Source organism: Glycine soja, chromosome 3, assembly GCF_004193775.1.
Source record: "Glycine soja cultivar W05 chromosome 3, ASM419377v2, whole genome shotgun sequence".
Classification (NCBI taxonomy): domain Eukaryota; kingdom Viridiplantae; phylum Streptophyta; class Magnoliopsida; order Fabales; family Fabaceae; genus Glycine; species Glycine soja.
In genome coordinates this window covers 9048896-9075290 of record NC_041004.1, presented here as the reverse complement: position 1 = coordinate 9075290, position 26395 = coordinate 9048896, and the positions used below count along the sequence as shown (strand labels likewise).

Here is a 26395-nt window from a genome sequence, read left to right as displayed (position 1 = left end):
AATTTCTAGAATTTACTCAACTTAATGCTGAAATTTTGAGGGGCAATTATTTCTGCCCATGTGTTAAATGTCTTAATGGTAGACGACAATCAGTTGATGAAATCCGATCACATTTGATATGTTACGACATCATTCCAAATTACACAAAATGGATATGGCATGGGGAATTGGCCGACATTCCAACTGTTTCTCAGTCTCAGCCGGTACATGAAGACAGCAGAGAGCGTATAGAGGAAATGATCCGTGATCTTGGACAATAGACTTTTGAGCAAGCTCATGCACCTCTGTATGATACAATAGAACGTGATTCCAACACGCCATTGTATTCGGGGTGCACATCTTTCACGCGGTTGTCAGCACATCTAGAACGTGATACTATATTGGCCTGTATTTATTTGGAAATATATTTATCAAATTTTGTGTTTTGTTGTCTCTACAAAATTGTTGGGCTGAGAGAATGGAACTTGTTATTTTAATTTCTTGTGATTAAGGGCAGATGGAAGGATATCAAGCAAGGGAAGACCCAAAATAAAGGCTATAAATATGTTTGGCAACAAACACAAGATTTGAATAATACTGGATTTAAGAAATTTTTTGTTACAAGGGTTGTTTATTTATGTTTTATTCTTGCAGATTTAAGCCATGGCATTCCTACTTGTGGCTTATGGTATTACTACCCTTCTATGCAGTTGTTGGGACACATTTTTATATGAAGTTGACAAAATTAAGAATGAATGAGTTGAATAATTTCAAGGGCTTGATCTGCATATTTTTGAAATTGAGCAATTGTGCACAAAATTCCCATCAACAATTGTATTGCTTGATCACTTGGGCTTTTGCAAACCACCAATGTAGGACACTTGTACTTTTTTGTAATTTATCAGTATGAATACAAACATGGATCCAAATTGATTATGAAGTTACTTCACCTTATATATGACAATCTTTTCCCTCTTTCTAATGCCCATATTTTCTCCATATGACTCAACTGGTGAACATTTGTTGTAGTTGAAAAGCTTTTTCTCTGACTTTCCTATATCCCATGTAGACCAATTACAATGTTCAATTGTTCACATAGATAGCTTCAATTGTTTTAGTAGAGTAACTAGGTTTTACTTATTTTGACTTTTGTCATGTTCTGAATTCCACTTAAATGAAGTTAAAGGATTTCAGATTGTTTATATGCTAGGTATGAAGTTGACACAGATGCATTTCATTCTGTTTAACCCCTTCAACCAATTCCAAACATGGATTCTGTCCCCACCATTGTTGAGGTTTGTTACTTATGAGCAGCTTTGTGTGTAACTAAAAATAAAAATCAAAAGCAGAGAATAAACTTTATTTGAAATTTTATTAATTAATGGATATAGGTTTCAAGTTCCAAGACATGTGATTTGTTGAAGTCAATCTCAGCATTGAAAGTAGAGCTAGTAGAAAATGTGGCATCCAAACTATTTGTTCAATGCTTTCGGCAGAAGGGACTTATAAAGATCTACAGGCACTTGCTAAATTATCGAAGTACTGCATTTATTAATTTGGTATTGGCTTCCATTCCTAGTTTAGTTGGTGTTACACTAAAGTAGGCTGAGGTAAAATCTTGCCTTAAATTTGTAAACTGGTTAAACCTTTCATGATAAATTTTTAGTTGATGTACATGCTTTTTTTATTGGAATTCTAATTTTTAGTTATCATTTGCAGAAAATGTATTCAATCTTTGTAGCTTGCCTAATCTAGAAGGACTAACATATAGGCAAATAAGACATAGATTTCCTGAAGTAATTACTTTCTTCAAATGTAATTTCTTGACTCAAATTTGCATTTATAGAATTTTCATTAATGCTTTCTACTTTGATATTATTTCAGGCTGTTGTATGTGGTCTTTACCGGAGTGGGAAAATATACTTCCACCCAAACGATGGTGAAATTCGGCAGCAAACTGACAAAGTATGTAGACTAATACATACCTTTGTCTAATTCACATTTATATGATATCTGTCCTGTCTACCTTTTTGTCATGGAATTTATGAGCTCATGGTTAAGGGCCCGTCTATTAAAGCTTAAAAAGTGATTCTGTGATACAACTTTTTCTGAAACTACTAATTTTCACTTACAAGAAAACACTAAAGCAACTTACTTTTTCTATTTTTTTTTTAGAAAAATTTACATATGTTATTAGATTATTCTTTAGGATTAGATCCCTATCTCTTATGATCTTAGGATTTGTTACCATATTTCCTTATCTCGTGATTTGCTTCCTTTTTAGTTAGGCTTATGATTAGTATAAATAGGGGTTAGTGCTTTAGGTTTTATGATCTTATCATCGCATTGTAATACATCACATCACATCAAGTCAATGTCAATCTCATAATATTTAGCCTTTATTCTCTCCTTTTGCTTTCTCTTTACTTAAAACTCCATAATTTCAACAAAGGGCATGGGTCATTGTTGCAGATCTTTTTATGTCACCATTGTGCGTATAAATTGCAATCAGAACAGAATCAATGATCAAACAGTTGGTAAACTGGAAAAAGAGAGTTGGCGTCAGAAGAATGAAATTGGATTAATTTAGGGCATAGTACATTTTATGTTCTTGATTCCTTGGTATGAAAGTAAAAAGTTGCGCTACTTTTTTGACAATTTGCCTAAAGGTAGTTTTCCCATTGCCAAAATTTGACCTTCTCAACTACACATTCACCTTGATGTCAAAAAAACAAAAAACTAGAGATTCACCTTGGTTGGCATGTTTATTACAAATGGGTAATCAATAAGATGGTTAACTCTTGTATCCGCTTAAATATCCAGTACAAGTTTTGTGTATGTACTGCTTTGCAAGCAAAATGGTAATCAATAAAATGGTTAACTGTTGTTCTGTGTTACAATGTTTTCCCATTAATATATTAGGCTTAATTTTATTGTTTGTGTACCTAGTTTAGTTTTCATTTGTTTTCTCTGGTTTCATTTTTTATAATGTTGTACTGTTGGTCTCAAATCATTTACCATTTCTGGCCATAAATAATATGCAGGAAGTGTTATCAGACACTTATTAAAAAATATATAAAATTAAAAGCAGCTCTCAGATAGTTATGTGTTCACTACATTTCTTTTGTTAAATTAATTTGTTTCATGTTTGGGGTAACAGATAAACACTTGCAATGGCTTCTATTGTCATAAATTTACTCCAAATAGACCCTATAAGCCTATGATTTGGATAGAGGCTTGGAGTGGCTGGTAAACTTTTTTTTTACTATGACACTAAAATTTAGAAATGAGGAAATGAAATATTATGGGTGGCATAACTTTTTGTTAAATATAAAGGTTTACAGAATTTGGAGGTCCAATTCACAAAAGACCTCTCTAGGATTTGGCATTTGCAACTGCTACATTTATAATAAGAGGATATCATAAAGGAAATTTTTATACATTGGCTTGTCTATAAGCTCTTTGTGATTGAAAATGGATTTTTCTCTTCTATACCTTGTATCTTTGTAGGCAATGGCAAATAAAGCCAAAACTAAACAATCATGTTGTCTTTGTTACTAAGAGAATTTTATTAGAAGCAAAAGACAAGACTATAATGAATATTTGTTTATTTGAATTTAAAAAGTGTTAGCTTCTTGAAGGCAATGGAAAGATGAGCTGTATTAATTAAATCAAACAAATTACTAAAACATTTTTGCATGAATGAATCATATTAGCTATTTAGTATCAATAAGATTATAGCTACTTATTAAATGAAAAAGTAAAAAATGTTAAGATATCAAGTTTATTTTTTCCTGTTGGTTTTTTAAACTTCCAGGGGATATATACGAGCATGCTATTGTCCTTGGTGTGAAAAATGAGGATCAAGATGCTTTTGAAAGGGATTTCTTCCAGTTGAAGCCTTATTATACAGATGCCTGGTAACTTTTCTTGTCCCTTTTTTTTCACTCTGAAGACAGCTGAATCTGCAACCAAAGCAGACAATGGACATCCTCTAATTGTTCACTAAACATAAACCTGTATAGAGTATGCCTAGAAACTTTATTAATATTTAAGCATGATGTTATTTACTAATTTTTGTTTTTTTCTTCCTTGTTGGGTTTTTGTATTTTATGGGTACTTTTCCTTTGTTGCAGCAATCGACTTCCACCATCTCCTCAGGAGTACCCAATTCTGGGTCTCAACCTGTTGAGATTACTTGTGCAGAATAGGATTGCTGAATTCCATACTGAGTTGGAATTGCTTTCATCTGCTGCTCTTGAGAATCCTTGCATTAAGCATGTTGTGGAGTTGGAACAATCTTTTATGGAAGGGGCTTACAAACGTGCCTTGAGTGCACGACAGACAGTGCCACATGATACATACGTTTATTTTATGGATCTTTTGGCAGAGACTGTCAGGTAATAATTGTTATTGTCGTTTTATTTTAATAGCCCAGTGGATGGTTGAACTCTAGTGATAAACTAGAGGAAACTGGAACTACTTCTTGATTTCTTCAGAAGTTGGACTTATAGTTTAGACTGTTTTGCATTTTTCTCCTCCAAACTAGTTTCTATAATTTTATTATTAAATTCAGCAAGTTATTTATATTGCAATTCTATTCTCTCTACTATCTGTAATGGCAATTGGGTGGAAGCACAAACTTTATTACAATGCTAAATTTCAAATACCTGCCTCTCTAGTGGTTCTATTATTTTACCATTTGTGCATCTATATTTTTTTTCTAATTAGTTTATATCTATCTTCAAACATTGAGAGATGAAATAGCTGGTTGCAGTGAGAAGGCCTATGACTATCTTTCAATTAAGGATGCTAAGCAAATGTTACTGTTCTCCTCAGACCAGGAACTCCTTGAATATATTAAAGAGGTGAGCATTGTTATGACCCCTTAATATTTGCATGTTGGGAGGTTTTTGGTAAAATGTAAAAAACACTAAACGATTGTTTAGCGCATGAGAATGGACATGAGTTTGAGACTTGCAATTGAACCATAGATTTGTAATAATGATGCTTGGAAGTCCTTTTAGAATTGGAATCATAATTCCAAAGGCATAATAATTTCATGGTAATATAACTAAAACTAACCTTTAACGACTCCTAACCTCTACCTTTACATTACAGTTTCCAACCCCATTGTAAGGGCTACCATTGCCATCACCAATCACTTCCACCATCATGACCGATTCCACTGTTGCTTCCACCTCCTTGCCCCACCTCCCAAACCACTGCCACTGATTATTGCCATTACAACCACAGCCTCCACCATCCCTACAGTGACCATTTTCACCACTGCCACTTGCAAATCAATTTTTTTTTTCTTATTCAAACCCAACATAACTCAACCAATGGCGACTAATAAGAGGTGTCAAAATGAAATTGAAATTGAAGTTCAACTTAGAATGATAATTCTATGTTGTAATTATTTGTAAAACCAAATATATATTTTGAGGCAATTCCAATTCTGACAGAATCGTTTAAGCTATAATTCTGTTTACAACATGGGAAATCATTCATCTCACCTTGCATAATTTCATTTGTTCCCATGTGATTAAGTTATTATCTTTCATTGCAGGAGCATCCTGAGTGGGAGATTAAGAATGGTAGTGTCTTTTTCCAAAAGGCAAAAGAATCTGCACCTTGCAAAGAAATACCCTCCCTGCAGCTCATCAACCAAACGCTTAGTTATGCTTACACTTTTGGGTGTGTGTTTGTCAGAACAGTACCCTGGAACATTGCTTTTGTTTTTCTCCTCATAACTGACTATTTCTGTAATAAAACATTGAAGGTTTGATTAGGCAACCAAAATATGGTCATTTTAAAGAGCTTCATAGGGCTATCAAGATGTGTGAGTGAGCTTTGGTTTCAACTGACCCAATTGTTACTTCATTAGGGGAATTCCAGTAGGTTTTGACTCAGTTCGAAGTTATTTTGCTTTTCATATGTGCATAGCTTGTTTACTGATCCTAGCTAACAGTCAACATTTCGAGGCTCATGTATACACTACGGAATCTGGAGATTGTACTGCTTTTCTCTCCAACTATGACTCAAAATCCTCTGCTAGAGTGATGTTCAACAATATGCAGTATAGCTTGCCTCCTTGGTCAGTCAGCATCCTCCCAGACTGCATAAATGTTGTCTTCAACACAGCAAAAGTATCTAATAAAATTTAGACATAGTTTGAAATCATCTTCTATTGTATTCAACTATTCAACCCATGCCCTTAATGACACAACCTTTTCATCTTCAACATTATTTAAAAAATGAAAATCAAACTGATGAACTTTTGTTCCCCTTGTTTAGGTTGGAGTGCAAACATCTCAGATGCAAATGTTGCCAACAAATACTCAGTTGTTCTCATGGGAAAGTTTTGATGAAGATATTTATTTTGTGGATGAAAGCTCAGCAATTACTGCTCATGGTCTCCTGGAACAGATAAATGTAACAAAGGATGCAAGTGATTATCTTTGGTATATAACTAGGTAAGCCTGATCTGTTGGTAAGTGAAATAGTTTTATAAACCATTTTGAATATATTTATTCTATAATTCATTTTCTGTCTATGCTTCTGTAGCGTTGATATAGGTTTGTCTGAATCCTTTCTACGTGGAGGTGAATTCCCCACTCTCATTGTTCAGTCTACAGGCCATGCTATACATGTATTCATCAATGGTCAACTTTTTGGTATGTACATTTTCTTGAGTTTTCCATTAAGCCTTTTTAGTTTATATTACTAAAAGTAAACATGATGTATGATTCAAACCAGTTTCTGCCTTTGGAACAAGGGAGTATAGGAGATTCACATATACTGGCAAGGTAAACCTTCTTGCTGAACTAAACAGACTCGCTTTGCTCAATGTTGCCATTGGACTTCTTGTAAGTTTTTTTCCCCTTTTTTCCCTCTTTCTATGATTATGAAAGGCTTGTAAGTAACAATGTCAGCTAATTTTGACAAGAAATAAAAATATTAAGAATGGCTCAATTCTTTTCCTTCTAATAACTAATATTATTGAATAAATGGTTTTTTGTATTTTGTTGTCAAAGAATGTGGGAGAACACTTTGAGTCGTGAAGCACAGGAATCCTTGGTCCAGTTGCACTCCATGGACTTGACTAGGGAAAATGGGACTTGTCAGGGCAGAAATGGAGTTATCAGGTTGCATACTCATACTTTAGATACTTAAGTTGGTTCACTTTCCAAGAAGAAAATTTCAGTAAGAAATGCTTTTAAACAGGATGGATTGAAAGGAGAAGCCATGGATGTTGCCTCTCCAAATGGTATCTCTAGTGTTGCGTGGATGCAGTCAGCAATAGTTGTTCAAAGAAATCAACCATTGACATGGCACAAGGTAAAATTACATAGAAATGTGCTAACTTAGACTGAAAAAAATAACACTAGGTTGAAAACTGATGAAGTCAATCCGTAAACTGCGCAGACTTATTTTGATGCTCCCGAAGGAGATGAACCATTGGCATTGGATATGGAGGGTATGGGAAAAGGTCAAATATGGATCAATGGATAGAGTATTGGAAGATACTGGACTGCTTTCCTCATGGACAGAGTATTTAAAACTTTTGTAGTAGATATTTATAAGGACTCATGCCACGAGTGCTACCTTTTAATAGAATTTTTATTTGAGTTTTCTGCTATAATAAGATTGAATGTATGATTAAACATGAAGCTTGGAGACTGCTTAAGAAATTAACAAATTTATCAATACAATCTTAGGATCATAGCACAATTTTCAAATTCTAATGAAGCTTGGAGACTCATACTTATCATGTTATTTGCCAATTATTTATCTTTTTTGTGCAGACTGTAACTTGGAAGCTTCATTTGAGATTTAATTCTGCAGTTATGTTGATTTGTTTTCAAATCCGCACAACTATTATTATTATTATTATTATTATTATTATTATTATTATTATTATTATTATTATTATTATTATTATTATTATTATTATTATTCAGGTTTTACTTATGGCCAGATTAAGATTGGCTTCGTTGCATGTTAAAGTCAAAAAGCTAGTTAATGCCTCATTGCTTCAATTATGAAATTATAGAGGTTTTTTTTGTGATCATTGACTTTGGGTTCTTGCATTTGATACTAGATATTTTAATTGGACAAATATTTGTGGATAAAATACTAGTTAAATGCCTGGAAAGAGAGAAAAAAATATATAAAACATTTGGTGTGAAAAAACATCAATTCTAAAATTACTTTCAAAGACATAGCATTCAAAGACGGTTATTAGCTAACAACCGTATTTGAATATCAAAGTAGACATAGAATTCAAAGACGATTATTAGCTAAAAGACAATTATTAACTAATAATCGTCTTTGAATGTCTAAGCAGACATAACATTCAAAGACGGTTATTAGCTAATAATCGTCTTTGAATGTCAAAGCAGACATAACATTCAAAGACGGTTATTAGCTAATAACCGTTTTTGAATGATTCTAACTTTTAAAGAAAATTATTAAAATAACTGTCATACAAAATAATTTGGTTTTAACGATGTTATATACAACGACAGTTTAAAATCATCATTAAAAATACTTATTAACCGTCGTAAAAAATCTTTTTTCTAGTAGTGATTGTTGAAATTCTAGAATGTATTTTATTTTTTCTTAGAAAAATTGATGCATGAGACTGTGAATTTTTTATTCATTTATTTATTTCAATAAGCATAAAAAATTATTTATTTCTATTGTTGAGAAGTCATGTGTATTGAGGCTTTAACTTTTGTGTGTGTGCTTAGTGCTTCCCCCTATAATTTATTGACTGAAAGTGTATCGACCGATGGTGGATGAGAAACTAAGTTTGGATTCAAAACAAAAGTCATCTAGGATTTTAGTTTTTAGGGGAAGTCTTCAATCAAGCCAAAAATCAATTTGTCATATTGATATATTGATGAGATACAAGACAAAGAGGAAACAACATTTCAAAACACTAGCTTTCAAGGCCACAACCATAGAGGAATGAATGCCTAATGTTCTTTTCCAATCAATGTGTTATAAATGTTGATGCCTAATATTCTGTTTTTGTAGATACAGTGATCAATTTATTTATTTGTTAAAAATTACAGTCCATGAAAACCTATTCTCTAAAGTCGGTACATAGTTTAATAAATTGTTATTTTTTTAATTTTAAATTTCTGAAGTATCACACTATTTTTAAACTTTGTCTTCTCATCACAAAGTTTTTCATCATCCCGGAAAACACTCTTATAATGACTAAGTTTTTCAGTTTTTTAAAAAACTTTATTTAATTATTATTGTCTCCCTTTACAAAAAAATAATGGAGAGTAAAAAAAATCTAATTTAAAATTTTAAATCGTACTAATCTCTAATTGGTGTTAAAGCTTTTTCTTTTTGCATCTATTTTTTTAGAAAGTAACCAATTTTCATTTAATTTGAAAACTATCTATTTTTTTAACTTAAATTAAATAATCTATTAATTTGTTAATTAAACAGTCATTTTTTAAAACTTTAAAAATCTAACAATTTTTTAAAAATCTACCGAAGCTTCTTAATTTTTTTACTATCTTTTTTTTTTTTAAATATCGAGACTGTGTGTTTTGAAACACCAACAACGTCCTTTATTGAAATTTTTTCAGTTTTTAAACAAGAATGATTGTTATTTTTTTTTTTCTCTTTTACTATCTTATCATTTTTATTTTAAACTTCTATGCATGTGTGTGATTTGAGATATAAATAATAGTATATTTAAGTGTAATTTTCTTTTGACTTCTTTCTTAAATTTACAGGTGAATTAAGTGCACGTAACAAAGACAAAAATTTAGTTCTCCAATTAAGTTTTTGTTTGATTTTGTTTTCTTAATTGTGAGCCTCTTACGTTTCTTCTATCACATGCTGAGCTTTTCTTTCTTTCTGCGGTTTCATGATTTAAGTTGCAAGGTACATAGATAGAAAATAATATCAAATGCTATTTTTTAATTGGAAGTGTCATGTAATTTAGTTTAAGTACAATAAGAGAATTATGTATAGAATTTTTATGCCATATAAACTATTATATTTTGTCTTTAATGATGGAGGCTTCAACATTATTATATAGCCATATAGAATATTATAGATATAGAGTATCTCTTAATTTATACATGTTTATGGATATTTCTATTTAACAAAAAATACTTATTGCCTTTCTAAAACAAACAAAAAATATATTTACCAGTAGTTGTTAATAACCACGTACAATGTATAGAATAGGTATAGATCAAATGGGTAGTGTAGATTATATACTATATAATCTTTCTTTACGAATATATTATTAAGAAATTATTTGATGGTATAGGTTTGGATATTGTTTAATTTATACACATATTATATAATTGTTGCATATTTTATACATACACGCTTCTTTATGGCCTACAATATAATTGACCATCTGATCTCACTTTCATCTTTTTTTAGATTAATTTATTTTCATCATTTTTTATGTATGTTTACACTTATGTATAGTGGATAATTACCATAAGCAACAGAGGCATACAGAGTTAAAAAACGTAAACATATAATATATTGAAAAATATTAAACCAAAACGTCAATGCATAATATATATAAAAAATGTTATAATATATCAAATTTCGAGAAATAAAAAATAATTAGTACAAATAATAAAATTAACATATACATAAATATGATGATAAAATAAAAATAGAGACACACATGATAATGTGTGTTTCTGCTAATAATAATAATAATAATAATAATAAATAATAAATATAATTTAAATGCAATCATCTAAGTATTTTTAGCAATATATTTTTGAGTTTAATAAATATATTTATAAGTATATTTTCTTTAAAAAAATAGCAATAAAAAAGTATAAAAAATTTATAATAATTATAATTATGAATATTTTTTTATATAATTTTAAAATAATTATTAAAAAATCCAAAAAATCTAACTATACATAATAGCTTTTGTTGACTAACAATAGGAAGCATCTTTACATTGTTTTCTAACCAAAATTAAAATACACAATTTATCACTCCAATTTTTTTTTAAAAAGATAATAGTAAGTAACAAAAATATTTAAGAAATTATATATATATATATATATATATATATATATATATATATATTGTGCCAATAATAATAATTTATTATTGTAATAAAAGAATTTAACTCAATTGATTGAATATAATATATAAACAACGAATAAAAATATATCATTTGATAATATAACATATTAATTAATGGCTAAATTTTTTCCTTATCTATATTTTTTTTATCTCTGGTATTTTTAAGTCCTACTTATAGTAATTTTTTTGGTACATTGTAGTTGCTTAATTTTTTTAGTGGCGTTATAACATAATTATAAAAACTGTCCGGCCACTACCACATGTGTCGGCAGGAAAGTTTTTTAAGTTTTTTTTTTCTTGTTTTTTCTCAAAATCCGTATAGGGAACCGGTTTCGATGCTAGTTTTTTATTTTTATACAAGTTGAATAATTTTTCTCTATAATAGTATAGTTTTTACAATTTTTTCTATACAAGCCCTACAAATTATTTCACATTTAAATTTTTATTTCGACATAAAAAATAATTGATTTTTTATTTCAATTTTGAAACAATAAACACATTTTTTTGAGCTATACACTCATCAATTGCTTTCAATACTATATTGTATTTCAAACGTGAATCACTGATAAAAAATAATCTGTACTTGATCAGCCATGCCCTCCTCTCAGCCATGATTGTTTTTTTTACTGCTTCTAGAATGTGCTTAGGTTTCTCCCCCTTCTATCAGCCATGCCCTCCTCTCTCTTTTCCCTTCTCCAATCTCCACTATTATATTCACTTTTCTTTTTCATCACCACTGTCACCTTTTCAAATTCCTCTCCCTTATCCTTCTCCTTTATAGATTTGCAACCAAATAATTCGTTGTAATCAAACTTCGTTGTATATGTATTATATTTATAAAAATGATACTGCACAAGCTACGACATTTATCATTTCACCGATATCGACAGTGTGTCGTGAAAAGATCTTTTTTTTTAGTAGCGTTGAGATCATATATATTCAACGCTGTCCCTTCCTTGGCTTTTAAAGTAATGGAAGAACGTGCATGAATTTCAAAGGATGGTGGGTGGTGGCTGGGGATCATTGATTCACGTAATATACAAATAATTTCACGCGCTCCCTTCTCCTCCAAAAATCTACCACCACGTTTAGCATCCTCCCTTCCCTACTATGGAGGTTACAACCATGACACATGCAGCATGCATATGAAAGCAAGAATCGAGGTTGTTGGCAGGAGATTTATGGTCGTTTACACTTGAAGCAATCTTTTGGCAATTAATCACAAATGCCGTTCATTTTTTGTGCTTATGATTTCTTATTTCTTCTGTTAATTTTTTTTTTTACTTAATTACTGTTTTAGTAAATAAACATTTTTTTTTACATTGGTTATATTACTAATACAACCCATGTGAAATTATCTTTTTACATCATGATAAAAATACTATTTTTACATGGGTTGCATTGATAATTAGTATTAAAATTTCTTGTTTACATTTATTATATCAGTGCAAAAATGTATATTTTTATCATGAAAATGATATGGTTGTAATGTTTTTAATAATTAGTAAATATGATTGAACTTTTTAATAATTGATAAATCCAATTGAACTTTTGATTATGATCAAGAGATCAAATTGTATAATTAAGCCTAAATTTCCTTTTAAGAGTAACTTATATGCCTAATTTAAGTATCAAAAGTTGTTCAAGTGAAGTAAGACATGATTTTATATTTAACAAGTCAAAGGTTTTAACCTCTACCTATCATTTTTAAATACAATGTATTAAATTTTTTTTGTGAGTGTTATTTGAGTTTGAAGACTTTTCCTATCTTGAGGTGGGACACTATCCTCTCTCCTCACATTTTTAACCACCAAAATTTGTTAGGTTGATGATAAAGAGTATGATTAACTAGGTTAAATTAATTGATAAGTCCTAAAATTATTTGATAATTTCTAATTAGGCCCTTGAACTTTTTTTTTTCAATTGGCTCCTTGAACTTTTATAATTTGTTTTTTTTATTAGGTCCTTCCATCTAGCTACCATTACAGAAAATTAATTGCTTGAGTCGATTGTGTATATGTTTGTAGCAAGGTTGTTGTAGGGTGAATCTTGGAGAGATTTGTGAAAGAATGTTTGGGTTGAGTTACCTCTAAAGGTGAGAATACTAGTTGAAGACAAAATTTGATCGAGAATACTTGGTTCAAAACCTGTAGAGGTAAAAAAATATGACTTAAAGATCTCAGAGTACTCAATGTAGGCATGAAGAGATGGATTTAGAGACTAATTAGGTCCCTATCGTTAATTTTTCCTAACAATGGTTAATTTTTCATAATACTACCTTTGTTCCTATATATAACATCTTTTTTTTTTAAGTCTAGTGCATTAATTATTTTTATCCCACAATACTTTTAATTAATTATGATATTCTCTCTCCAAATATTAATTTTGAAAGAATAATATAAATAATTGATAAATTTAATATGATTAATTAAATTAATCACTTTTTTTAAGGGTGTGAATTATTTTAAATGATTATATATATAAGGACATAGACAATGTTTGAAAAAAAACTGAAAAACTAGTTGAAAGTTGAAAAACTAACTGATAGTTGAAAATTAAAAAATTAGTTAGTAAATTACAAGTGTTTGATAAAATTATATGTTGAAATAGTTAAAAAATGTAAAATTACATAAAGGATAAAAATAATAAAATTTTACCTTAAATAAAAGATTAAAAAAAGAAATCTAATAAATGTTCAAGGGTAAAAAGAAAATAAATATAAATAGCTAGAAACTAACTTTTTAAAAAATATCACTTCAAGTAACGTCTAAAAAATGTTAAAAACTATTAAAAAAAAAATTGTTTACCAACTAGTCAAACAAACTTTTTAGCTAGTCAAACAAACTAAAATCTAACTGAAATATGTTGTCAAACACACTTAAGGTAATAACAGTTAAATGGCTCAATTAAAAAATAAATAAATACTCAAAGATTCAATTAAAAAATTAACTCAAAGGTCTAATTAAAAATAGTCAAATAATTTCTTTGACATAATAAAAGTACTTATGCCATTTTATTTAGAATCAAATGAGCACTATTAAGAGGAAATATGATATAAATATTGAAGGCAAGAATGACATGGTGTCAACCTAGCTAAGCTATGAGCAACAACATTTGCTTGTCTTCTCATAAAAACTAAATGAAAAGTTTGGGTACTTAACATTTTCCTACACATTAATTGTCAAATAATTGAAAGACCTACAAATTAATTTAACCATTAAAATACACAAGTTACAATTTTCACTTACATATCATATTTCATATTATTATATAAAAGACACTTGTTGACTATTAGCTCACGTGCTACGATAAAAAGATGTCTCATCTTTTATAATTCAAAATTTGAAATTAATTAATTAATTCCACATAATTATATTTGATTGATTTAATCAAGATCAATTTAAGATTTAATGATTTCAAATATGTTCCGCCAATTGAAATTAACGCTGTTAAGGTAAAGACACATGTCACTTTTACATTTATGGGGGTTTAAAACCGCCTGTAACTGATGTTTTTATTTTTTATTTTTCATTTTTGTACTAAAATCAAGCATGTGTGGAAAGTTGATGGGGGAGTGTTTTGAATTTGATAATGATGATAAACCAATGGGAAAATTATTGTGAAACTGAATGGATTGTTGGGGTTTGAAATAAATATTTTATATTGTGAGGGTGGAGTTCCAATGGTCTTAATCGAGTGTGAGAAAACGCATAGGTTGGTTTAGTTGGATTGTGTCTTCTGATGGGAAGGGAAGAGACGTTAAGCATGGCGATGGCAACGGTGCCTTTTGATGGCATGCTCTCACCGGAGTTGCGGTATAGAATAAAACACCACTCACGGGAAGTTTTTAAACCCTCAGAAGTGTAAAAGCCACACATGACCTTCCTATGTTAACGTGTGAGTTTTAATTTACACAATGGACTTAACTGTATCGATTTTATAAATTTAAGGATGAAATTAAATTATTTAAAAATTTAAGGATCAAATATATCCCACCTTATAATATATTTATTTTAAAATAAGTATCTATATTTTGATTGAATCATTTATATTATTTTGTGACATGTCGTATTTTATGATTATATGAGTCATTTTCATTAATTATACTAATCTGGTATCATATTTATTTATTTATAATAATTTTTAATTCCACATTATTTGTAATTATATCTATTAACAGTTTAATATAAACATAATTATATTATTGTAATTATAACCTATAATTAAATATATTTTTATGGTACACTCTTTATGGAAAATGTTTTATTTCACTTTAGGAGGATAATGTTGTCAAAATTAAATTTAAAATTGTATTAAAATTAATTAGATTTTATTATTTTTTATTAAAATTGTATTAAAATTAATAAAAATTGAGTGATAAAATTTGTAATTAAACCAATTATTTATAGAAGTTGGAGGGTCGGTTATATCTTAAGTTCTACCATCTTTCTTCACTACTTTACTAAATGGTAGATCAGCTCTCACAGCTCATGTCTTCATTCCATGAACGATTATTTAAACCCAACACAGCATTCTTTCTTAATTCTGATTTGGTTCTTAATTCTGATTTGGACACTATATGCGTGCAAGTGGTGGATCAATTGTTCAACTAGTAATAATTTCTTAATCCATGGATGTCAAAGTTATTGAACATAAAAATTCTAATTTTTAATATATCAATAGTAATAAACTCCTATAAGGTATAAATGATGTAAAATAATTTTATATCATTATTCAATTATAAATTATTATTGATATAATTTTTAAAATAATTATTATAAAATCAATAATTTTATTATATATGATTAGTTGTGATTGAATAAAAATACAAAACTTTATTTAAACTCAATGTCATCCGTTTTCTCTATTTTAAAAGTCTACCACGAAGCATTTGCAATTTTTTTTGCACATCACTTGGCCTAATAGCTTCTCATTGACCACTATGTTAGCATATACCTTGGCACTAAACTAAAGTAACCATTGATTGAGCAACTGATAATTTAAAATAATTTTGGAGATAACGACATTCCAAACCCATATTAATCAAGAATGAAATAAAGGAAGAGCAGTGCACAATATATGGTGACGTTCAGAGTGGTAGAAATGAACTCTTTTCTTTGATACTAGAGAAATTAATACTCAAGTTTATCTTGTGTGGTATTAAAGAACAATATTTTTTTCCCACTTTCCAGCTATGCTATTTGACTTTTAGCGGATTAATTAGCAGCACCGTAATTATTTTACTCATGCATGCGTATGGCCTTATTTTACATTATATAAACCTTAAACTTTATCATTTGAAATCAATTTTTTGTCTTACTATGGCCTTGCACTAAATAGAAAACATTTCCCCCCTTCTTAATTTCTCTTTCAACAACATTATGTTATTATCAGCTTGTGTGTCTGCTGCTCCAAAATGTTGATGCCTGCTTATTTACGAAGGTTGCTAAACATTGAAGAGACTTTTTTTTTTCTTTTCTCTAGTACGTAATGGCAATCTGACCGTTAACACCACATAATCTTAACCACAGCTAAATCCCGTACCATTCAAATTAGTAATTACATTTACAATTTTCAATGATGGGATGAAGAATCGGTATTTTTTTTTTCTTATTGTAATCTTCCCTGTTTGCTATTTTAAGGTTGAACAATGAACATTTTAATTTAGAGTGTTGCTAGGTGCATCCAGCATTATTGCTGGTGCATCCAGCATTTTTGAAAAATGACAAAATTGTCCTTGCTTAATTTTTCACCTACGGATCAACTTGATCCGTAAGTCTCTTCCGGATCAACTTGATCCGTAAGAGAAAAAATAATTATAATATACTTTTAAATACAACATATTTATTTATAATATAATTAAATCTATTTTTTATTTTATTAATTATAATATATTTATAAATATTGATTTATTATAAATAATTAATTTTTTAATATATTTTTTTTATAATAAATTTGTTTAGAAAATGATATTAAAATACTTACTCAGTCCCATTATAATTATTGTTTAAGGTTATTTTATACATATTAATAAAAATCAATAAATACATAAAAGATAATATTATAAAGAATTAATCATATCATTATTAATATTATAAAGAATATAAAAAAAATAATTAGTATTATATAAAAAATTAAAATACTAACTACTTTATAATACATTTTTTTACATGATCATTAGTATAAGTGGGAAAATTGTAATTATAAGAGAATTTAAAAATATTAGTATGTTATATAAGATCTTAGATAATGATGTCCATTTTTTGGTTAATTATTTTTTTTACACCCTTTTCAACTTCTTTATTTCAATTATATTTAAAGTTATATTTTAAATTATTTTTTATTAGTTGGTAAACTAAGTTAACTAGACCATTTTAATAACACGCGTGTATATAGACACAAATGGAATACACAATCAATGAAAATAAATAAAACTAACATTAGTAATCAAAATAAATAAAACCAACAATACTCATGAAATGAGTTCATGTACAGTATCTGTATATACAAGGAATATCAATGTAAAATATGTACATAAACTAAGCCTGATCAGTGCGCCACCTGCGTCTACACCTAACGTATACTAGATGGTCCTGTGTCACACTCCTGGTCAATCTGAGGCATTCTTCGATCACCTCATGTGTCGATGAACCAGGCGTGACCACCCCTAGACTCAGATGGCGCTCCAACCTCTCAGCAATGTCATCACAAACTTCCTATTACATACAAAACAAACTAATTACACAAATTATTATGCAAATATTGAGGTAAATGACGTAAATTATTAGTATTACTTACCACTGCATGTCTGGGCTCCTCCGCAGATGTCGATGATGCTCCTGGCTCCGGGGCTGCGGGGCCTGAGGGAAGACTCGGGACTGCGGGGCGTGACCATGAGGCAGAGGATCTACTGCGTGGCCTGGTGTCATGAAAGGATGGGAGATGCAGAAGAACCAGTCGATGTAGTCACTGGAACACGCCCTTGGCACAACGTACACCTCACTTGCAGGTATGATATGATCCTCGTAGTGCATCCACCTGTCGTGTATACCATCATACGAGACCCATGAATCGATAGGAGGAGCAGGAATGGTCTGCGTGTAACCAAACTGCTGCACGACCCTCTCCGGTCGGTAATAAACAGCAACAGGCCCCCAGCGCAAGAGACCGAAGTAGCATGATTTGACGTGGAAGTCCCGGACCTCTCGATGCTCCCCATACGGGATCCAACAGACATCCGGAATTCGGAGTCGGTCCAGGCGCTCCCTGTACGACAGCGTGCGAATGCTCTTCACGATCTTCTTTGTCGCAATCCACCTACACGCACGCGGAGAAGCCTCGTCGTAGTCCTGATCAGCGGTGGACTCCGTAACCGAGGGAAAGTGCTCGTAAATCTAGCACTACAGATGTAACATTCAAATTATAAACATTAATAATGAAAGTGTAACAAAATTTAAAGTTGAACATTGTTTAGCCTAAATGAATGAAAAACATATTTGTTACCTGACCTAAGGCACGACCTAATCCTCTGGTCCTAACCATGATCTGCAAATGAGTACCGCAAAATCCATCACTCATTTCATTTTCTCAAATTTCATGCGTCTAACGCATATAGGACATTGATTTGGGACAGCAAAGCACCATCACCCAATGGTTGTTCAAGCAGTTGGTTGACTCAATTCAATTACTCTAAATGCCAACTTGTTGTTTTATCATATGTTTTAGTTATTAGAGAGAAACTTGCTCAGCTTAATGAATCTGAGAAACAATGGTCAACAACATCTCAAATGCTTAGTGGTATTGACCTTGATTCAGGAATCTGAGAAACAGATCATTCCTGTTAACATCAGTATAGTATACCTTAACTCCATGCATGGTTTTAGTTGTGTTCGTCTCATTGATACTAACATCAGTAGAGTATGGACAATTTAATTCAGGCTAGAGAAGGCACATAATTCAATGGATCAAAGAATTTAGGACTTTGTTGCGAGAATTAAAGGTAAATTTTTCCTTATGAGGATTAAATGGATTGTTTTATAAATGTCTCCATGCATGGTTTTATAAATGTCACAAGAAGCAAAAAAAAAAGTAGCAGCAATTAGTTCTTAAATAACTTGAGATTATGAGGATTAAATGGATTGTTTATCTCTTCATTAAATTTTCCTTTTCGTCTATAAGATTAATTATATTTGTGTATCAAGACTTTGATTGGCCAATGTTGAGCCAATCAGGAAGAGAGAATTGACATGTAGAATGATTTATTCCATAGGTGTTGAATGAATTCACACATGGGAAGCAGGAATGATTCAGGTTATGAAGCTGAAATGGTATGCATATTCTCTCAGATTGAGTCCCCTGACAGATCACTTCATGACCATATAATTGAAGCCCTTGGCAAGCTCACTGTTGAACAAGGAATTCCTTATGTTACCAAAAAAGTCATGAGAAATTAAAACAAGTTTTCATGTGTTGCTAAGAATGTTTAGTGTAGCCCAAAGTCAATTCAAGGATCTCGAGGTTGTGATTAAATTTAAAGTCCTTTTTATTAATTGAGAATTTGTGTTTTGTTTCTCTACCTTTTATGTTTTCAGTTTTTGAAATTTAATTGATGATTATGATAGGGTTTTATTGAATTAGTATTAGCATTAGGTGATAGAATGGCTGCTTAATTGATGACCAAAATGCTTATTGCTCTAAAGTTTGATATAAAACCATTTGTATGGAATAGTTGGTTCATCATTTGTGATATTATATTATAGCCGACCATGTGGCTTAGAGTTCTAAATAACTTAAGGTTTTGGGATAGTTGGTTCATGATTCCAAATGCATTTCTTCACATACAGGCTTAGAGGTTCTAAGCAAACTACCATCATGCCAAATTCTCAGTTCTATCATGTCAAATTCCTATTTCCTAGTTTAATCCATTAATTGCAAGTATTTGCATCTATCTAAGGTATGAATTTAGGTACAAGAAGCTGCAGATTGTTATTCATTGTTGTTCTCCTCTAATTTGGATTTAGGTACAAGAAGTTGCACATTGTTATTCATTATTGTTCTCCTCTAATTTGGATTTAGGTACAAGAAGCTGCATGTAGAAGGCAGTCCGACAGAGGTAATACAATAGTCTTGTGTAAGCATGTGTGGGCAGTTGGTGTAGCTAGTGCTCTGTCTTCAGACATTCGGTATTTAGTGGAATAAGTAAAGAGAATATGTGGATTGGTATGGGATGTAACAAATTCTTACATTGTTTAGTAGGTATCCAGCATATTAGTATCAGATCATCTTTGATCATCTACATAGTGGAGCTTTTATTCCTCTTTATTCTCAAATGACCAAACCATCTAAGGCGAAATTCTATCATCTTTCATCAATAAGTGGTACTCTGACTTTTTGTCTTAACACATTCATTCCTAAGCTTTTATATTTTGTTATATTTCCACTAATTTCACCACAATATTCTGATATTTATAAAGCTTTTATATTAAGTCTCTCACTCCCCTTTTTCTGCCATAACTTAAGCCTATACATAATTCTTTACCCCATGTGTGGTTCCTAAAGATTAGTATAATCATCACATAGTAGGTATCTTTTGGAATTTTTTAAATGAAGAAGAGGATACTATTTCGATAATCAATATATAATCATAATTCATGATAATCAATATAATCATAATTCATGCTAATCAATATATACTATTTCAATAATTCCCTGAAAGAGGATACATCTATATATAATCATAATTCATGCTAATCAATCTAATTCGTCTTGAAAAGAGGATACAATTTGTAAAATGAAACTGTGGCTATTTACGGATCAGGTGATTCGTAAGCATTTTCCTCTTACGGATCAAGTTGATCCGTAAGAGGAAAATGCTTACGGATCACCTGATCCGTAAACAACTCCAAGCTTCCCTACTCCGACATCAATGGCGGAAAATGATTGAAATTCTTACCTCGACGGTCGACGCTGACGATGCTCGACGATGGATGCTGGTTCGTGGTTCGTGGCTCCTCTTGACGGCAACACGGCTCCCTTCACGGTGGTTTGTGGCCGAGGAAGAAGACGAAGATGGTAGCGCGAGGAAGAAGAATGGCTGCAAGGAGAATGCGAGGAAGAAGAATGGCTTTGTGGGGGGGGGGGGGGGGGAAGAAGAAGAATGCAAGGAAGCAAAGGCTGCAAGGAAGAAGATGAACGCGAGGAAGAAGAAGAGTGCTGGGTGCGCGAGGAGGAGAGAGAGAGTAGCGGGAGAGAGAGAGTCAAACGTTTTTTTTTTAAATTAACCCAGGGGCATAAATGACATTTCATATAAAGTGTTGGGTGCACCAGCAAAAATGCTAGGTGCACCTAGCAACACTCTTTAATTTATACTTTTTCTTTGGGGGTCCAACTCATCATTCAAGTTGGGTAAGAAAATTGACCTACCGACCCAATAAACCCTGATTTAAGTTTTGGGCCCAAACTTTGGAAATTAAGGTTATTGTATATGCACTCCCACTATTGCAACACGTACCTCCCATTATATTTTGAAAAGTTCATTCTAGAATGTAAAATTCACATTTCGGAATGGATTTTCTGAATTGCAACCGGAGATACAAGATACAACATTGGGAGTACATGAAATAAATGCCAGAAATTAAATAGTTGTAAAAGGTTTGATCCAATAAGGCTGAGATTATATGCTTCGTTTTATTTGATAATGTGAGATTTTTTTTTTGGTAAATAGCCACTTTGGTTCCAATATTTTATATTCGGTGATAATTTGGTCCATATACCTTGGAAATGATCAATTTAAGTCTAGAAAAGTGCAAATGTTGCAACATTTAGTTCCACCATCAAGTATTCACCGTTTCCCTTAATGCTAAGTGCATTGGTGTCGTGACAAATCCATGTGTGTAGAGGGCGTTCAACGTTAGCACACAGTGTTTTGGAGTAAAATGTTTGTGAATTTTTTTTACTATTGATTTTTAAATTTGCATAGTTAACTATTTTGAGAAGAAGTTTGTTCTTCTTGATTTTATTCTAATAGGTCCTTATGCGACAACAAAATTGTCCACAACAAATATACCTAAATAACAAAATGGTCCAAGACAATTATGTGACAGTATCCATGATACTAATAATTTTTTTTTTCATTACTTTGCTAAGTACTAATAAAATTTTTAATGTGACAGTATCCAGAACAAAAAAAATACCAAATAATGTCCATAAGATCCATGATACTACCACAAGTAGTAGATAATATTGTCAAAACAAAAATTTAAAAAAAAAAATAGAGTTAGAAAAGTATATTGTTCTTAAAAAAATTACCACTAAATTGCAGCTTAACCATTATAGCTTAATCATTGAAAATATAAGGAAGTAGCCATGAATCACTTATAAGGATCTTGAGAATGTCGAAACCTGACCTAGGAATGAAATTCATGAAATTTGGATAGATCTTTCTTGGGGATGATCCACTTGGAAAAGGAACTCTGATCATAAGAGCTACAAGTTGAACTAGAGGAGGTCTAAATGCATTGATTAACTTTATGTTTTAATTGATTTGTATTGACTATATAGCTCCCCTTTATTAAAAATGTAACCCCTTTATTAGCAATTCTAATAGAAATCACTAAGAATGGGTTAGCCCTTTAGCAATTTTAGGCTAAATCACAAATGAAAGGTCTTCATACCTTCTTACAAACATTTACCCCTCTGCCAAATACAAGAGACTGGGATCAAGGAGACTGGAGCAGGAGCTCACATTAGTAGTAACAAAAAGAGGAGATCAAGGAACCATATCTTTTTAGTTTAATCCTCGCTATTAAGATAATATATTTTATAAAAAAAGTATTGTACAAATTATAGTTGATATGATTTTGAGTAAATATAAAATGGCTTTGTTTGATTTGCTTAATTTTGAGAGATAGGACAAAACAAATCAATTTGTTCTCCATTTGATTTGTAAAAATGGTTGCGGCACAAGACAAAATAAATTTCATGGGATAGGACAAAAGGCCCAATTTTTGCAACTCAATAAATTGGAGTACAACTTGTTGTCCCGTAGAACAAATATTCAAAAGACTAAATTCTCCTTTTCATTTTCGCTTCTTTCCCGCTCGTTTATCATTTTTGCACTCCCACCTTTCCTTGACATCGCATGTCCTTCCTCTTTTATTTATTCAACATTTGTTCTTCACTCCAGAATCGTGGTTTATCGTTTGATCAGGCTTCAATTAGGGGGAAAAGTCAGAAAGACATGTTCTCGAAGTAGCATTCTAGAGGCATGTAAATTTTTCACTTGTTGAATAATGGAAAACCCTCTTTAATTAATAGGTGGGTTTTTATTTTTTTGTTTGTTAGGGTTCCTTCAGCATCAAATGTGGTTTTTTTGATGATCTATGCTAATTTTTTTATGATCTATGTTGATGTACATGTGTGTCTTCAACATCCGAGTCTACAAATACTTGTGTGCGTACAATTTAATCCTCGAATATCAATATCAATTAACTTGAAAACAAATTAATACTTCTTCCAAAATATGAAGTTATACCCATACTTAGAAACTTCAATAGTTATTAAAGTTGTAATTGACCTGAAGTACCATCGAGTGTTTGAATTAATTGGCACGAGTTATTTCAATTTAATAGTGGCCAAAGAGAAGATTTTGCCACAATTACTCAGCTCGAACTAAATTTGAAGACATTTGTTGTCTTGTCGGAAAAAAATTGTATGTTAATAAATTTGTAGACTAAATTGATAGATTAAAACTAACTTGTCTCACACAAAAAAACTAACTTATCATGAAATAGACAAATTTAAAGGTTAATTTGTGTACATACAAACTTTTATAAATCAAATAGACACAAGCTTTCTTTTTTAAGACAAAATTGTATTATATTTATAAGGGTAAATAACCAAATTGATCTCTGAAAGTACGAGGCGCTGACAAACTGGTCACTGAAAGATGAAAAATTCAAATTTAATCCCTAATTGTGTAAAAAATATGATAAATGAATCCTACAGATAATTTAATGATAAATTAGTCTCTAAATTTTACAATTTAATATTAAATTAGTCCTATATAAAATTATAACTTATTATCAAATTAATCCTTGAATATTTCAACTTAATGACAAAATGGTCTCACAAATTTAATGGTAAGATAAATTATTGTACTTTTTACACATTCATACATTAAATTTTATTTTTTTATCTTTCAAAGATTAATTTGTCACCAAATCATACTTTCGGAGACGAATTTAACTATTATATAATATTATTATTATTATTTGTATGTTTGTATAATTAATATTACAATAATTTACCCATTTTATGAAGTTGTGCATCACATAGGAAGCCCACCTTAAAAGTTAAAACTGCGGAAAAATATAAATTCATTAATTAGTCGATCCAAGATTTGGCAAGGAACACCAAATTCAAACCAGAACTTAAAATAATACAATAATTAAATCTAAAAAATTTATTTCCCCAAAACTCAAAACATTATTTCTTAAATAATAAATATAAAATAAAAACAAAAAACATTTTTTTTAATTATTAACTATACCTAAACATGTGCTACGGGAAAAACAACCCACAGGTGCTAGCCTCTCAGTGATCAGAAAACTCCAAATATATAGTTGGCCCTACCCTTATTCACTACTATAAAAAGGCTAAACAAAGACGGTTGTAAAAGAGATACAAAGGTACTTTAAACTATCTTTGTAGCTAATATCATCAAAAGTCTTGACTTTCGACGATGGTTCCATAAATTACCGTCTTAGAAAAATATATCATTCTAAGACAATTCTTAGTTAAGAATCGTCTTAGAATATACACTTTCTAAGACTGTCTTATGGTAACAAACATCCGAATTACAGCCTGTGTACCACAATCAGGAAACAAAGTCTAGGCTTGACAAAAATCGTCAAAAATACTATTTTTTATGTTTATTCCTAAATGTTTGGATTGTGATAGCATCACAAAAACATTCATTATTCCCATCTCTTCCTAACAATCAATACATCAAAAACCTAATTAAGAAGTGAAATATAAGAACCAAATTGAAAGGACAGACATGCTTACCCAAAGTTGGATCTTTTCCCGGCCAAGTCAAGCTTATATTAAGATCTTTTGTATGTCCCCTGATAACAAACCTAAGGAACCCCTCATGGAAACCTGAACCATTGTGCATAAACACCTTAATCAAAGTAAACATGTGAAAAGTAAAGGTCCACTTTAACTTTAACTTTAACTTAAATCCCCCTCAACAAAAATTCTAAGATTTTGCACAAGACTAAAAACTAAAAACTTTAACTTAAACCCGTACCATTATGCATACAATATTTGTTAAAATTTGTTGGGCAGATAGATAGACAAAGAGACAGAGAGACAGACGAAGAGTAAGGCTCCTCAGTGATTTGGAATCTGTTGGGCAGCCAAGGCTTGTTCTTCGATCTGGTTGGTCCCCAAGCGCAACCATGACTATTTGTTGCATATCCTTATGCTTTTTATGACTTTTCCTCTTTTATCTTTTTCCGAGCAATGTTAAATGTGTCTTCCAAAAATTTTTGATCTTCTCTCATCGTTTGTGTGAGGCATCCGTCAATGTACGTGTTCACTTTCGTGAGTGTCGTGGTGTTGAATTCATGGCACACCAAACAAACCATTTTCAGTTTGTCATCTTTGTTGTTGTTGTTGTTCGCCACGGAGGAGTCAGAAGGAGGCACAATCAGTGAGAGAGAGAAAGAGTTGCAACTGGATATGGAGAGGCGATGTCCTCAAAAGTGACCTAGCCAGAAATGATGCCGTCGTGGAGGACCTTGAGCTAAGAAATTGCGTTTTCTTTAGTTGTGCTCTTGATGATGCGGCCTTCTGGATCCTTCCACGAGGCCTTCCTTCTAGATCCTCACCACCACCACTAGCCTTCGACGACAAAGACAAAGTGCAAGACCTTTTTGGAACCCTAGAGGGAAGTCGAAGTGTGAGAGGGAGAGTGAGAATATAGAGAGCGCGAAAAAGTAGAGGAAGAGACATCAAATATTAAAAATAACGAAAAACATTTAGAATGATAGTCTTCTATGAAGGTTCTCTCAAAACCATCGTAGAAAGGTTGTATTTATTTACCAAAATGCCATTGTATTTCTTTCTAAGACGATTTTTTGTCAACCGACGCTAAACCATTATCGTAAAAACACATTTTTCTAGTAATGATTGTTCATTTTTATCATAAAATTGCATTTTTGTTTACGGTTGAACTCTCACCTAGGGAGAAATACACACAAACACACCAAAAAAATTTAAAATCACTTAACAACTCAATAAAGAT

The 26395-nt window shown here is 31.0% G+C and overlaps 2 protein-coding genes across 2 annotated transcripts; both read left to right on the top strand.

The window, feature by feature from the left end:
* The first annotated feature begins 2753 nt into the window (after window positions 1-2753).
* LOC114404926 (26S proteasome non-ATPase regulatory subunit 8 homolog A-like) lies at window positions 2754-5785 on the top strand. Its single transcript, XM_028367648.1, has 5 exons — window positions 2754-2757; window positions 3797-3899; window positions 4116-4379; window positions 4736-4847; window positions 5552-5785. Exons 1-5 carry the CDS (start codon window positions 2754-2756, stop codon window positions 5768-5770), a joined length of 702 nt encoding a protein of 233 aa, XP_028223449.1. The 3' UTR covers window positions 5771-5785.
* A 5-nt stretch (window positions 5786-5790) lies between these two features.
* Window positions 5791-7656, top strand: LOC114406142 (beta-galactosidase 3-like). The gene is made up of 5 exons (XM_028368733.1): window positions 5791-6131; window positions 6280-6458; window positions 6550-6659; window positions 6742-7323; window positions 7411-7656. The coding sequence occupies exons 1-4, from the start codon at window positions 5919-5921 to the stop codon at window positions 6885-6887; spliced, it is 648 nt and encodes a 215-aa protein (XP_028224534.1). The 5' UTR covers window positions 5791-5918; the 3' UTR covers window positions 6888-7323; window positions 7411-7656.
* The last annotated feature ends 18739 nt before the right edge of the window (window positions 7657-26395 follow it).

Excerpts from the sequence above, each read along its gene's own strand:
- LOC114404926 (XM_028367648.1), top strand. Across the intron at positions 4,380-4,735 it reads CTTTTGGCAGAGACTGTCAG|AGATGAAATAGCTGGTTGCA; the intron begins GTAATAATTGTT and ends TCAAACATTGAG. Across the intron at positions 4,848-5,551 it reads TCCTTGAATATATTAAAGAG|GAGCATCCTGAGTGGGAGAT; the intron begins GTGAGCATTGTT and ends CTTTCATTGCAG.
- LOC114406142 (XM_028368733.1), top strand. The coding sequence starts at position 5,919 with ATGTGCATAGCTTGTTTACTGATCCTAGCTAACAGTCAACATTTCGAG. Across the intron at positions 6,132-6,279 it reads TTGTCTTCAACACAGCAAAA|GTTGGAGTGCAAACATCTCA; the intron begins GTATCTAATAAA and ends CCCCTTGTTTAG. Across the intron at positions 6,660-6,741 it reads CATCAATGGTCAACTTTTTG|TTTCTGCCTTTGGAACAAGG; the intron begins GTATGTACATTT and ends GATTCAAACCAG.